Raw genomic sequence first — 14,931 nt, forward strand, 5'->3', positions numbered from 1 at the left:
TTAATCCTAGTCTGCTCTAAATCTGGTCAAACTGTTTTGTTATGGCAGTTCCAAAAGCAGATACTCTGTGAGGTTGTATCTGACTTAAGGCTCGACACAAAATTGTGTCAATTTTAGTCTTTTTACTGTAAATTACTGCTATTTGAGTAAATTTGAGATTACAATATTACAATAGCTCTACGAATTCACATGTTGTGCTCTATTTTGATAGTATTGGGTTTGGAATGAAATATTACCAAATCTTACTGTAGCTGTCGGCGCCTCATGGGAAATATAAGAAAATGTGTCAAGTATATGAATGCAAAATGAATTGAAATTTCATTAAAATTTCGATTATTACACAAAACGAATTGCAAAATTAGCTTAATCTTGGAAAAAACACACGATATTTTCTACTTTTTTATTTTATTTTATTTCATTATTCAAAAACCCAAACAAAGACAAACAAACAATATGTAGCAATTTCAACAGTTACAATACATTTGACAAACACCAAGACAGGATTACAAAACAACACAAAATACAGTGGAAAACAGTCTTGACTAGACAGCACTTCAGCACAATGCATTCCACAAAGAAAAATAATAATAATTAAAAAAAGTTGAAGCTTTAGTAAACGTTTGGTTGATGATGAGGATGTCCTTTTGACTTATTATTATAATAATTATTAATATTATTATATTATTACTTATTATTTTCCCTTCACGTTTCACGTGCTTTTTCTATGGCCATGGCTCATGCTTTTGCCTGACATAAAAACAAACAGCGCTGTGTGACGATGTCATCCGGCCGCGCTGCTCAGTTCACTTGCGCAGGTGTGAGGGCTGGCCAGCAGGGGGCAGGTGTGAAACAGAAACCTCTCCTTAATCGATTCATACTTGAAATCATTTGTACTTTTGTTCAGAAAACAGAAAATATTCAGCATCGCTTTTTTGATTAATAAATAAATAAAATAAAGTGTTTTTTTTAAAAGGCAACAAATAATCGTTTGAATAATCGTGATTTCAAATATGACTAAAAACGGAGTTTTTTTTTGTCACGTGGTGTATAATGGGACATTTTTTTCTTTTGTGTCTAATATATTTTTCTGATCATTTTATTTTAACATTAGCTGTTATAGAGGCCGTATGTTTGGGTCATTTTAGTGAATTTAAACATAGAGGTGTAAAATTTTGCACAAAAAAATCAACAGTTCAAATGAGTGTTATGAACACATCTGCATTGTGACTGTTTTAAAACACATTTTGTCCTTTTATCTAAAAAAGCAGGTTTTTTATTTTCAAATTAACATAAAACAAAAAACAATAGTGACAACCAACCTTGTGACAACTTGCCCAGCACAAGGGACACATTGTCACAGTTGATTTTGTTGTGTTTGACGGTTAGTAACTATTTATTGCAATATGATAGAAAAAAGAGACAGAGGTCTTCTTCAAGTCAATGGTCCAAGCTCTCATTTAATGCAGGTCTGACTATTTTCTGTTGATGAGCAGCACACGGTAGAGCAAAAAAAGTGTGACAAATAGCCCCGGTCTCAACAACAGTGTTAATTTAGCAACACGTGATGAAAAATACAATGCAGCCATAAATTAAAACATATGAGACTATGTGCAGTGTTTTTTGTCAAAGTCTCCATTGATCGAGACGGGTTTGGTGTGTGTGTATTTGACGGAATATGTGCCTCTAACGACCTGTGAGAAAGAGCAACACAAAATCGTCCCGCCGAGTAGAAGCAGAGCTGTGGCCGCCCAGCCGATGTAGATGGACGCTCCAATTTTCATCTTCTTGGCTGGGGGCAGCTGTGGGTCGTGGAAGTCCACTATGATGTTGTTGGCCATCCAGCAGAGAGGAACGAGCGCGAACAGCCCGCTGAGGATGTAGATGGTCCCGCCGGCACTCACCACCCTGGCTTTCACCGTTTCGTCCCGTAAGCAGTTCGTGCACTTCGCCCCAGTGACGGTGACGGTGAGCCCGACCACCCCGAGCACGGCGGAGATCACGGTCAGAGCGCGCGCTGTCTGAAGGTCCTGGGTCAGGGCCGGAAAGTCGTGGACTTTACAATACATCTGACCCGTGCTCTGGACCACACATGACATCCAAAGACCGTCCCAAATGGTTTGAGCCACCACAATGTTGGCTTCTGTGAAAGCGGTGACCTTCCACATCGGGAGCCCACAGGAGATCATGACGAGCAGAGAGCCGACCACACTCAGAGCCAAACCCACAAACTCCAGGCACGCTGCAAGCATGGTTGCTACAGGTCAACTCAAATCAACGAGGTCTAAACCTTTTTTATTCTAGAGACCACCCTTTACTGAGGCTTTTGCATCAAGTCGCTCTAAAACTTTCGTCCAGTCTGCTATGATCAGCCAATCCGAAAAGGCTAACTGTGGGGGTGAGTATTTGGCTCAGACATTGTTCGACTGAACACAAGGTCAGGCTACTGTTTACTTGGCAAGAGTCAGACTGATATGACAGTCAGTGTTGGGGAGTAACTGAACAGTAACGAAATACATGTATTTAGAATACGTATTTTTAATTTTGAGTAGCTGTATTCTTTCATTTGAGAGTATTTAGAATACAGTTGCTTTCCAAATATCAAGGGAATACATCCCAGTATCAATCATTTTAGCTCCATTTTGCACAACATTAATATTGTCCTGTTTTTCCTCCTAAAAAGGAAATCAAGATTAAAACGCCTTATGCCACAGTTCACGCAAACACTGCACATGTGTCACATGATGCTGGATCTGCTGCTCCTGCTTTTGCCACCAGAGTTAAAGAGTTCACCATTAATGGTAACTGAGTTTATAACAGGTGTTCCGACGATCATAGTCTTCATTTTTGTAATTATACGCCATATTTATATATAAATATAATGACAATCAAAGTAAAAGTATTCTAAAAGCATTCAAAGTATTCAGAATACAGTACTCTGATTAGACAAAGTAACAGAATACGTTACAAAATACATTTTAAGGCAAGTATTCAGTATTCAGTAACTACAGTAAATACAATTTCAAAGTATTCTCCCCAACACTGTTATAGTGGGAATCCTGCAGATTGAACCATCTCCATGGTCACGCATACATTCCATCCAGAAAACCCATAGAAATAAAACCTACCAGAAACCCTAAAACAATTAGCTAAACAATTAGTTAGCGTGTGATGGAAAGTAAAGGTGCCATGCTAACCACTTAAAGCTGCTGGGTCAAGTGTAAAAATGCAGTAATGTCATGTTTAGTGGTAACCATAGCTCACGGTCCTACCTGTCCTCCTTCCTGAGGACATTTGTTCAACATTTTCGCCAGTACAGTTTTACTAACGCTGAGACTTCCAAGAACATCACAGACACACATGTTTGATGCTGGGTAACTCTCAAGACCCTGAGGATTCAGGAAATGTAAAACATGTCAGTACTTTCTCAGCTTAAGGTCTCACTGTGAGTAAACGAATGTCCACCTCATATAGAAATAAACCTTTATCTGTCATTGAAGGTTGGAACAGCTGGTGAGACCTTCTGTTCAAGACAGGCCCAATTCAACTTGAAATTATACTTATTAAAATTACTATTATTCTGTATTATATGAACACTATCCTGAATCCAAAATTGATTCTGATTTTGAAGAAAATGCAGCCAACTTTGCCCTTTTTTTAAACCTTACTAATTACCACGTAGTTGGAGCCAGGATTGACAAACACAGACTTTGAGCGTAATTCCGTAAACACAAAGTAGTGACGGGAAAAGTTAGGCCTGACCCGCCGTGACACATACGATAAGTCCAATGATGTGAGCCAATGATGAGTCAATGATTCTAATAAGGACGTCCACGGATCCAAAGGTACAATTTTGTGTAGAAATGTAGTGGGGTAGAAAGTTGAACCAAGCACATTTTCTCCAGTTTATCCAAATGTCAAAGCTTCTTTGTCAAATAGCAACAAAAATGTGGCGAAAAAAGTGACAAAATCGTCAAAAAACATCTAAAAAGCACCAAAAGCACCAAAAACGCAACAAAAGACAAAACAGGAACAAACGAGCTGCAAAAACGTAACTCTCTCGACTCTGAGATTTCATGAAATGTATAACAGGCCTGTACTTTCTACGTGCAATAATCTCTGTATCTGCGTCACCACCTGCACTATCACTGTAAACCCTGCACTGCCAATTTATAGTCTGTTTTAATTTGACTTTTTTATTATTTATACTTTTGTGCCCTTTAAAGCTTCTTTATTCATTGTATATAAGATGCCTCTCTTTACTATTGAATTGTTTGCACATTTCCTGTCTATTCTAAACACCTTGAGTGTTTCTTGAGAGCTGAATGTAACAAGTGAATTTCTCCATTGTGAGATCAATAAAGTACTATCTGATCCAATCTGATCTGATCTGATCTGATCTGATCTGATCTGATCTGATCTGATCTGATCTTATCTCATCTTATCTCATCTTATCTTATCTCAGCTTCAGGCTTCACTATGACCCACAAAGTAAAAGAATGTCAACCTCATATGTGCCTCTCCCATAGAAGGAAAGTGAGACCTTCTGTCCAATTCAACTTCCATAAAAAAAATCCATATCATGTAGCCTACACACAGTATACGCTCGCTCACTCACTCATTCACTTTCACTCATTCACAACTGAAACCACACCATTTTTCAAAATAGGTATATAAGTAACGTTTCTAACTAGTCTATTGGGGACACAGACACAAAGGGCTAACTTATTCAGGCCAGTGCTAACAAACACATCCACAGTGACCTTCCTGGGGTCATTGTGAGCTTTGTGTCTTTCTACATCTTTCACTCATATCCAGACGACCCAGTCGAGGTGATCAAGATTGACAGGTTGCACTGACTGACTTCCTGTTTGCTTTGGGCTTATTGAAAAGGTAGACTCCAAACTGCAGTCTTCTTTTATTCTTTCATTTCTTTATTTTGAATAAGGTGGGTCATTGGTGATTCAAATTCCTTTGTATAAAGCACCTTTCAGGCTCACTATAGCTCTCTGTGACACATGTTTTTAAACTCATTCCTGTGAAGAATTTGTAATACAAGGACATATAAGCTGTCCTTTCGGTATGAAAAGTGCAGTTGGCCTATAAATGAACTTGAACTAAGAATGTTAGGGATTAGTTTGGAGCACAAATAATTAAAGGGATGGTCTGTAAGTTTGCAAAGTGAGGAAAGATGGTGTGAAATTTGAAAGTAAACAATCAAATTCTACCCCTCTTTAACCAGAAAGCCCTTCTTTGTTTGTAAAGTGAGGAGAGCAGGAACAGAATTTTCAAAAGTAAACTATCAAGCTCTTCCCCCACCTCTTCTGATTGAACCTGACAGGCTGGTTCATAGGAAAAGCTCGTCTCATTGGTCAACAAGGGAGGAGACTAGACTCTGATTAGTTGAGATCCGGGAAGGTTGGACTTTCTACAAAAAAAAATAACATATATATAGTATTACTTACTTAACATCAAAATGCAAGACCAGGTGATCAATTTTGCACATTTCATAAAATTTATAATACATTTAGACTTCCAGACTATCACTTTAAGTCATTTAAAATTAACATTTTCCTTTGTCAGGACAGGTAGCCATCTGGGCCTTTAAGTATGAAAATACTAATAGCCTTTGTAATCGGGGGCTCCCCCATTGGCAAAATACACTCATCAAGAAACTCACACACAAGACACAATAATTGTATGTGCGAAATTAGACATTCAGGGCACTTCAGTGAAGACTATATTATGTGGGTCACCTTGTAAATACAATGGAGTAACACTGCCCCCATGAGGCATCATCACTGAACTGCCTTTCTTTTGTTCGCAATTGAGAAAAAAAAAGAAGAATTAAAATCACAGTCCGCTCCACTTGGCCTGAGAAGCTTTGGTCCAGAAACGCTACAGGGGATGCTAACTGTTAAGTGAGGAGAGATTATTTTCGCACGTGTGCATCCTTTGCAGCACAGGCCGCTCGCTGTGCGCAGCGGACATCTCAGCCGCGTCTCCTCCCGAACCGTCCCTTCAGTGGTTCGGACGCGTTTGTTACATTCAATCTCCAATATGACGAGCGGCAGCAGCAGGTACAGAAGCCGTGCCCCCCGAGCAGGTAATCCAGTCTCATGTGCATCACATCATCCCCGATGTGCAGTTTATAAACGCTCGTTGTGCTTCTGTGTGTGATGCTTGGACCTGGCTCGTGTCCTCCTTTGGTGAACCGCTGGTTTCCCCTGGAATGTGACTTTACGGCCCGGAAGACCCTGAGGTAGGCTATATTCTCGCTTTCATTGATTAGCATTGGCCGATAGCTATTTATTTAAAAGTTAGCCATTTATACTCAGTTTTATTGGTCGCATCAGCTACAGCAGCAATGAGACTTAACAATGAGTTATATGTAAGCTAGGCCACTTAAATTATGTGTTGCCTTTAAATTAAATTCAGCTCAATCAGTTGTATAGGAAATTCCACTACATGTAAATGAAGAGAATCCAAATGTTGTTCCTCTCAATCCATAGATTCAATAAGACAACAGTTAACAGAGCAATATCAGATACATATGCATGTAATAATAAGGGGCCAGCATAGGGAGGGATGGAGAGAGTTCAGCTTCCAGTCAGTTGAACCCGTTAATCATGGACCAAATAAGTCCATACTTCATTAGCACAAAGAACAAAACACATTTAAAATAGTGCTTGGTAATAATATATTGTTTAGTATCGACTTTTCCTGTGTCATCACAAATCGATGCTGTTTTCAGGTAAGAAAACTTAAGGGATGGAAATGTGGAAATGTGGTACACTATAGTAGATTCAAAAACCGGTCAGGATGTGATGAGTGTGTCAGGATTTGTGATACAGAATGTGCAAAATGGAAGTCACTAAAGAGTATGCTAAAAACCCAAATTAATATGAGTATAGTTTCAGTTCTTACTACTAGTGCAAACCTGTGACTGTATTTCAATAGCCATAGATATTTTCCTTGAGTTTTGCTTCTCATTTATACATTTTCCGCCATGTCAAGTTGGACAGCAGCACTGAGGCTGAGTCAGACCAGCGAGTTGAGCTGCGGCAACAGTCTGGATTGGTCTATATTTGTGAATTGTGCGTGGGTGTAACTTTTCAAAGCTTCCAAAGACAAATCGTCAAACATAAAAGTGATATCAATGAGCCAAGACGTCACCAAATGCAATTTAATATCATACCCCATGCTGCACCAATGCATAAGAGCTTTTCAGCCACACCACTTCTTAAGATAAATGATTTTGTTGCACATCTGTCCTCGGTGAGTTTGTGGAATTGAATGCATAATTGAAACTACTGAACGAATTCTTGGAAAAGTCTCAAGGCACTCTCTTAGACTTCTGAACGTTAAGACTTAAGGCAGTGTAAAAGTTACCTATTTAACAATTGTTAACTGGCTGCACTGAATGTGTGTCTTTTTAGGAAAAGGAGTATGTTGGTTTTGCTACGCTGCCCAATCAGTTGCACAGGAAGTCAGTCAAGAAAGGATTTGATTTTACGCTCATGGTAGCAGGTAAGAACAACTTATTGTTTGTGTGTGGCCTGCAGTGCTAATGGTGTCTTCATCTACCTTTGCATGTTAATTTACTCAGGATCGAAGAACAGAAATCAACCATTTAATCCTAGTCGGCTCTAAATCTGGTCAAATTGTTTTGTTATGGCAGTTCCAAAAGCAGATACTTTGTGAGGTTGTATCTGACTTAAAGTATATGACAGGTTTTAATGTTTTTTGAAAATATAACTTATTTAGAAGGATAACATCAGTTGCATAATTATCATTTTATGTCAGTGAAGCAGCCATTTTAATGAAGAAATGTTGGGCAGAAAAAATATTTTATTAACATTTTTCAGTTGCTGACAGGAAGTGACATAGAAGAAGGTAACATTCCATAGCAGTTTGACTCATTCATTTCCCATTGACTTAACATGGTCGGCACGGCAACAGTTTAAAATTGTTTACGTTCTTCTATGTCACTTCCTGCCGATGTTCAATAAGGAAGTGAAACTATAAACTAAAGAATCTTTAGCAAAATCTTAAATACAATCGTGCTGACTATGTTTTAGCAAAAATTGTGTGTAATGTGTCATGCACTTAAAGGTACACTGCGTAACTTTTTGAACTTTGCCATCAGTACAAAATATGCTCCTACTGACCAGCTCAACACAGAAAATGCAGTGGATAATCAAAGAATTGATTAGCATGAGAACCAAACCTGTTTAAATCTCAAATTCTGCTGACTTTAGTCACATTTCCATGGAAACGAGCTGGAGACATACCCACTCACGGAAAAATTACAGCCATGTTTTAGGAGAGCTGAGCCGCTCACAGCAAAGGCACTTGTTTGTTGTTTGTTTGTACATTTACGAGGTGTTTTTCAATTATGAAAATATCTGACGTAAAATAAATGCTTGTATTTCAGTATTTTTTATAGGGTAAAAAGCTACACAGTGTGGCTTTAAAGGCTCGACACAAAATTATGCCAATTTTAGTCTTTTTTCTGTTTTTACTGTTATTTGAGTAAACTTGAGATTACAATATTACAATAGCTCTATGAATTCCCATGTTGTGCTCTTTCATTATAGTATTGGTTTTGGAATTAGATATTACCAATGGAAATATTCATAAGTCAAGTTACAATTCCATATGTTTACTGCTTAATCTACTACTGCATAATAAGGCAATGCTGTTCACGGTTTTGTTCTAGGCGAGTCTGGGTTGGGTAAATCCACCCTAGTAAACAGCTTGTTCCTGACAGATCTGCATAAAGACCGCAAACTTCTCAATGCAGAGGGTGAGTGTCTCTTTCACTATTATGTATTATGTAGTATGTGTGATTTCAGGCTATGAAGCCGCTTTCATATAATGTGTATATAAAGAGCGAATCAGTCAGACGGTGGAGATCACCAAGCACACAGTGGACATTGAGGAGAAGGGAGTGAAGCTCAAACTGACGATAGTGGACACGCCGGGGTTTGGAGATGCCGTCAACAACAGTGAATGGTAAGACCGTTTTAACAATAAGTTCACACGGCCATGTGTGCCTGTCAACTGTGCAAAGATTTGATTCATTTTGTCTAATTGTTTGCAGCACTTTAAAGGCCCTGTACCTCGTTTTTTTTCTGTAGTAGAGTGAAGTTCAAATCGACCTCTTACTGACAGTATAATGCAAATCCAGACAACTGCATCTTATCTAATTCAATTAGATACCACAAAGTCAATTGCAAACGTGGAAGTAAAGTTGACTTTCTTACCCAATATTGTATTTATTATTTACAATCATGTTAGTCCATTAACCGGTTGAATACTTATTTCTTTATCCGTTCAAGGTTAGTAAAAATGGTAAAGCAGGTTTAACAGCATGCTTTCATGAATGCAGGTATAGGCAGATACAGTATACCTTATTTACCAGACTATAAGTCGCACTTTTTGTCATAGTTTGGCTGGGGGGACGACTTATACTGAGGTGCGACTTATATATCAAAATATATAATTTCACGTTTGGTATTTTCACACTGACAGCCGCTAGAGGGCGCTCTAGCCTTGTGTACCAGTATCTGCTGCTCCTGTACGATTGTACAATGACAAATAAAGCACTTAATTACTTACTGTACCACTGAAAATTAAAAAAAAACTTGTGAGGGACTGGCGAAAAGCCGAGGTTACTCTTACTGCAATGAAGAAAACAAAAATAGCTAATCGCGGGCACAGCTCGAGGAACGAGTCCGCAAATGCGTGCTTGAACAATGTGCTGTGAGGAGAGACTTGTCAACGGTGCAGCTACGCCCAGGTAGTTGCCAAGGCTGGCGCGACTTATACTCCGGAGCGACTTATACTCCGGAGCGACTTATACTCCGGAGCGACTTAATCTCCGGAGCAACTTAAACTCCGGAGCAACTTATACTCCGGAGTGACTTACACTCCGGAGCGACTTATAGTACGAAAAATACGGTATACTTAATGTACTTAACTGCTACATCATTATCAATTATATTGCCAGAACAATTAAACAGAATTATGATGTTTCTAAATTTCTCAAAGACATAGAGACTATTTCTTTGAGTAAATCCACTTGGACAGCCAAGGTTCTGTCCTCAGTGCTGTCTCATATCCCACCAAGTATCTTAAAACATTTTTTGGTACTAAATCTTTTTGTGGAAGCCGTTTCTTAACGTACGGCTCCAGTCCCATACCTGAAATGTGCTAAAAACTTTAACCCTTTAAAGAATTAGGATGTTAGCAAAGAGTTTGAACCATGGCTAAAAATTGTACAGGTCCTTTAAGCGCTACGCAAGGAGTATTTTATTCATCCTTTCCTCAGTCACTCTCAGAGTTTGAAATGTTTTATCTGTAGCCAAAGATCACATTTTTATTCTACTCTGCAGCCTCTTTGACAACCAACTACTCTAACACATTGATACAAGCAACCTGCACATTTTGATTGTGTACAATGGTGGTCGCATGTATTTTAAAAGAGCAGGTAAACATCTGTACCAACTGTGCTCATGTCATCCCACTGTGTCTGCACAAAATGAAGCTGAAAATCCTGTCATGCAAGGTGGCAGCTTAGTCATTTATGAGCTCTTTTGACAAATCTGGCTGGATAGAGTCGACCCAATTTCCGATGTGAATAAATAAAACATCCAATGTGTTTCCCAGTTGGCGGCCAGTTACAGACTACATCAACCAGCAGTTTGAGCAATACTTCAGAGATGAGAGCGGTCTCAACAGGAAGAACATCCAGGACAACAGAGTGCATTGCTGTCTCTACTTCATTCCTCCGTTTGGGCACGGGTAACTCATTTCATTCATTTATTAATTTGAATGGGACAGTGCATATTAATGAACTAGTGCTGTAAATATGCCGGATTTAGCTCAAGGCTAATTTCCATCCGCAGTCCCATGTGGTGAAAAACTACTCACAGTATTGTGTACATGTCTTTGTCTTTTCATGTAAGGTAAAGTAGATGTTTGGACCTGGTTTATGGTCAGTATCAAGGGAAATACAATCCACAGGAAGGGTCAGATTTCAGCGTCTTATCTGTCTGCACACACTGGAAAAAGGAATTAACTAGATTAGTTTAAATGCCTCAATTTGAGCATAATAATGCAAATTTGAGTTGTTTTGACTTGTTATTATTCAATCGGGCATTTGACCTAGATTATTAGACTGTTTTTGACTCGTTCCAATACATTGCTGTAGTCTTTATTTTAATTGTCTTTGCCGATGGGGTCAGAGAATTGGTCTTATCCCATTAATACATTATTACATAATCTTAGAACTAGTTTGAAATATCATCAAACAATCAAAGTAAACTAGGTCAGATCAGGAAAAAAGTCGAAATGAGTGAAAACCACTCACAAGATACATTTCCTCAATTCAAGTCATTTAAGCCAATGCTTGATATTTACTTTTTGTATTAAATATAGATTAAAGCCACACTGTGGAAGATTCCAGGTGTTGTATATGTTGCAGTGTAACAAGAACAACCACTGAGAAACTTTACAGTAAAGATGCATAAGTGTTTCGGCACGTTACACTGGGATGATATAAATCTTTTCATTAGGTAAAATGTTATTGGCCATTGCCCTGGCTCTGAGATTTTTATAACATCTGTCAACACAAACATCATTCTTTACTGTATCGGATAGTGACATCTCTATCTTCTCCTGTGCAGGCTTCGTCCAGTTGACATAGAGTTCATGAAGATACTACAAGATAAGGTCAATGTGGTCCCTCTCATCGCTAAGGCTGACTGTTTGACTCCGTGCGAGATTAAGAAGTTTAAAGAGCGGGTAAAACCAGAATCATTGTGCTGCAAAACACAGCAACAAAAAACACGGATGAACTGAGTGATTTATCCATGGGCGACGATGAACATACACTTACTTATTTAACATTCTTCTGTCTAGTGTGTATTAAAGGAATAGGCCTCTGTTTTTCCATGAGATATGTTCTGACCTGAGCTTAGACGAGTTGATGCGTACCTGTCTGTGTTTTACGTGTGCGCTCAGTCACGCAAAAAGACCAAAGATGTTGTTGCAGTAATATCCTCAGGACGTCGAAATACTATGCTTGGATCGTGTAACTACTCACGTATTTAAATAGGGAAGATGTGGAAGAGCTTGGTCGCTTCTAACTTCACCCCCGCTTGGCCCCATAGAGGAGAGGAGGAGAGGCTTAATGCTAACAACATCTTTGGTCTTTTTGTGTGACTGAGCGCACGCACAAAGACCAGACAGGTACGCATCAACTCATCTAAGCTCAGGTAAGAACATATCTCACTATGGAAAAACGGTGGCCTGTTCCTTTACATTATTCATTTATTATAGTTATCGCAGTGTAAAACAACAGCATAATCTGTACACTTTTTACTTTGAATTGGATGAGAGGCAGACATATCCATTTCCTAATGGCATCAAGACATTTAATGTGATTAAAGGTCCAGGCAGAAATCTGAGTTGAGTGGTGACAGCAGTCGACAATGTTTGTAATGTTGTTTTTGGCTTTGGCTTACTCATCCAGCAACAATATAGAGTGTTGCAAAAGGATATTGGATTAGAATTGTGTTTACTTGCTCTTTGCTATCTTGATGTTTGTGCAGGGCAGTGATCTGTATTAATAAGACCACATTGCATTTGCAGTTAAGGGAGGAAATAGATAAGTGTGGGATAAAGATCTACCAGTTCCCAGACTGCGACTCTGATGAGGACGAAGATTTCAAACAACAAGACAGAGAACTGAAGGTGAGCCTTCTGCTAAATGTGCTTACCCCAATGCCTTTATGAATATTACATTAAAAGGCTCTCGGTCTGCTGCGTTGTAGGAGAGCACTCCATTTGCAGTGATTGGCAGCAACACAGTGGTGGAGGCCCGAGGTCAGAGAGTGAGAGGGAGGCTGTATCCGTGGGGGATTGTGGAGGGTAAGGTAGAAGTGAAGTCAGGGGCGTGTCTCGGGGTTGGCCTAGGGTGGCGCTGGCACTGTCTGGAGGCTGATTGGCCGGCTCTGGTGCCACCACACTCGGGCACTGCGGCAATTTCTTGAGGAGCAGTATTTTACTTGTAATATACCACCACTTAAATTATTTTCAACAGAATCCACATCTTTTTAGCTGAGTATCAAACAATCACAAATTGTTACTCAAAGACTCTGTAACATTATCTGCATATCCTGAAAATTATGTATTTACTACTGGCTAAAATTGAGCCTTAAGCCTTAAAATCATGGGAGACTCTGGTGCCACCCCAGCACAACTAAGTGAAAAACCCCCAGTGCCAAATGTCTGGACACGCCCCTGTGTTATATCGGAAACAGCTTTTCACACATCGACACAATGCCTGTTACCATGGCGATACTGGTTTCCTGTTGACAGTGGAGAACCCCGCCCACTGCGACTTTGTGAAGCTGAGGACCATGCTAATACGGACTCACATGCACGACTTGAAGGACATCACCAATGACTGCCACTATGAAAACTACAGAGCGCTGTGCATACAGACCATGGCCAGGTAAAAGGATGCAATCAAACAAGTGTGTTTTAAGTTCAGATTCTGTGTTTCAAACCAAATAGCTACTTTCCAACTGTGTCATGTCATATGTCAAGTAACATCTCAGTGCTTCAGCTGTGTGAGATCTTCGGTATGTCTCAGTATGCTTCTATAATTGTCCGGCTTTTAATATGATCTGGCATTTTTAAACTGCTAAATGCTTGCCTCACGACAGGAAGGTATCAGGTTTGATCCCCGGACTCCCTGGTCGGACTGGGTCTTCTCCGGCTGCTCCAGTCTCCTCCCATTAACCTAAAACATGTTCAATATGCTCCTGCTTCTTCTGACCACAAACCTTGTTAAATATCTTGAGATTAGCCCCCAGCCGTTTCAGCATCGCGCTATTATTTTTGCATTGCCTTGATATAATATATGTATAGTTCAGTGCTTGTGCATATGTCCACCTGTCAACACAGTTTATGATTCCCACAGTAAAATGAATGCTGACAAGAGAGTGGAGAGCCCCATTCCTATCCTGCCAGTGTCCACACCCGACGTGGAGACAGAGAAGCTCATCCAAAAGAAAGATGAAGAGGTGGGCTTCAACAATAACACAGTTCTCATAATCCACAGTGAATAATGCATTGATCTGGGCTTTATGTAACATGGATGCTGTTGTGAATGACCCACATATAGCCTTATATAAGCCTCACCATCCTCTCTTGTTCCTCTTCTGTCTTGTGTCGTCTTAATGATTCTGCAGCTGAGGAGGATGCAGCAGATGCTTCAGAAGATGCAACAGCAAATGCACGAGCAGGACCTGTGATCTTCAGCCCACATCGACTCGTCTTTATATTATATAAAGACGATACATAATAATCCTGAAACACATTTACTACACGTGTAATTTCAGCATGCAAGACCCGTAGGAAGGGTTTTTTTTAATAAGCAATCATTAAGTGAGTAGGTTAAGTGAGAAGATAGTCGCACTTTGTTTGACCACTGTAGATCTGTCCTGTGTGATCGGAATTTCATGTTGGGTTTTTTTTGCACTACATTTGAACATGCACTGTTTGAAACTCTGACCTACCAGTACTTGGAAAATGTATAATTACATGTTGACGAAATCCAAAGATTTTGGCTTTGTAATGTCACTTCCTTGTCATTAAGTGGATAATGTAACATGCATAGACACCAGGCTATATCAGGGTAAAGCCACACAATAACCTTTTTGTAATTTACTCATATGTGTATTTGTTTACTAGGTTTAGTGCATGATAAACCGTTGGACGTTTTGTATAATATTTAGCAGCATATTTGCAATAAACAATTTCCAAATAAAATGTTCAGTCGTTTGAATGAAACTGTTTGCCACGGAGCTTTCTCTGGTAGACTCAATTGCATATTTTAATATTTTTTTGTTTTTTTGG

General features: G+C 39.3%; 2 protein-coding genes across 3 annotated transcripts; one reads left to right on the plus strand and one right to left on the minus strand.

Moving 5' to 3' along the window:
- Positions 1–1,604: 1,604 nt before the first annotated feature.
- Positions 1,605–2,249, minus strand: LOC306959323 (claudin-4-like; the record flags this gene model as incomplete). Its single annotated transcript, XM_079551411.1, has 1 exon — positions 1,605–2,249. One exon carries the CDS (start codon positions 2,247–2,249, stop codon positions 1,605–1,607), a length of 645 nt encoding a protein of 214 aa, XP_079407537.1.
- A 3,574-nt stretch (positions 2,250–5,823) lies between these two features.
- septin5b (septin 5b) lies at positions 5,824–14,833 on the plus strand. 2 transcript variants are annotated; one of them, XM_079552098.1, is made up of 11 exons: positions 5,824–6,111; positions 7,437–7,527; positions 8,720–8,806; positions 8,892–9,015; positions 10,672–10,806; positions 11,691–11,808; positions 12,658–12,759; positions 12,840–12,936; positions 13,387–13,522; positions 13,994–14,096; positions 14,265–14,833. In XM_079552098.1, exons 1-11 carry the CDS (start codon positions 6,058–6,060, stop codon positions 14,325–14,327), a joined length of 1,110 nt encoding a protein of 369 aa, XP_079408224.1. In that variant the 5' UTR covers positions 5,824–6,057; the 3' UTR covers positions 14,328–14,833. The 2 variants fall into 2 exon arrangements, with proteins under 2 accessions (XP_079408224.1, XP_079408225.1); XM_079552099.1 differs by lacking the exon at positions 5,824–6,111 and adding an exon at positions 6,130–6,259.
- Positions 14,834–14,931: the final 98 nt, after the last annotated feature.

The sequence above is a fragment of the Gobius niger genome (assembly GCF_951799975.1).
Source record: "Gobius niger genome assembly, chromosome: 2".
In the NCBI taxonomy this organism is placed as follows: Eukaryota; Metazoa; Chordata; class Actinopteri; order Gobiiformes; family Gobiidae; genus Gobius; species Gobius niger.

What these genes read in the sequence shown, in the direction of transcription:
- septin5b (XM_079552098.1), top strand. Translation starts at nt 6,058, where the DNA reads ATGACGAGCGGCAGCAGCAGGTACAGAAGCCGTGCCCCCCGAGCAGGT. An exon ending in CCCCCCGAGCAGGTAATCCA is followed by an intron (nt 6,112 to 7,436) that starts GTCTCATGTGCA and finishes GTGTCTTTTTAG; the next exon opens with GAAAAGGAGTATGTTGGTTT. An exon ending in TTTTACGCTCATGGTAGCAG is followed by an intron (nt 7,528 to 8,719) that starts GTAAGAACAACT and finishes GTTTTGTTCTAG; the next exon opens with GCGAGTCTGGGTTGGGTAAA.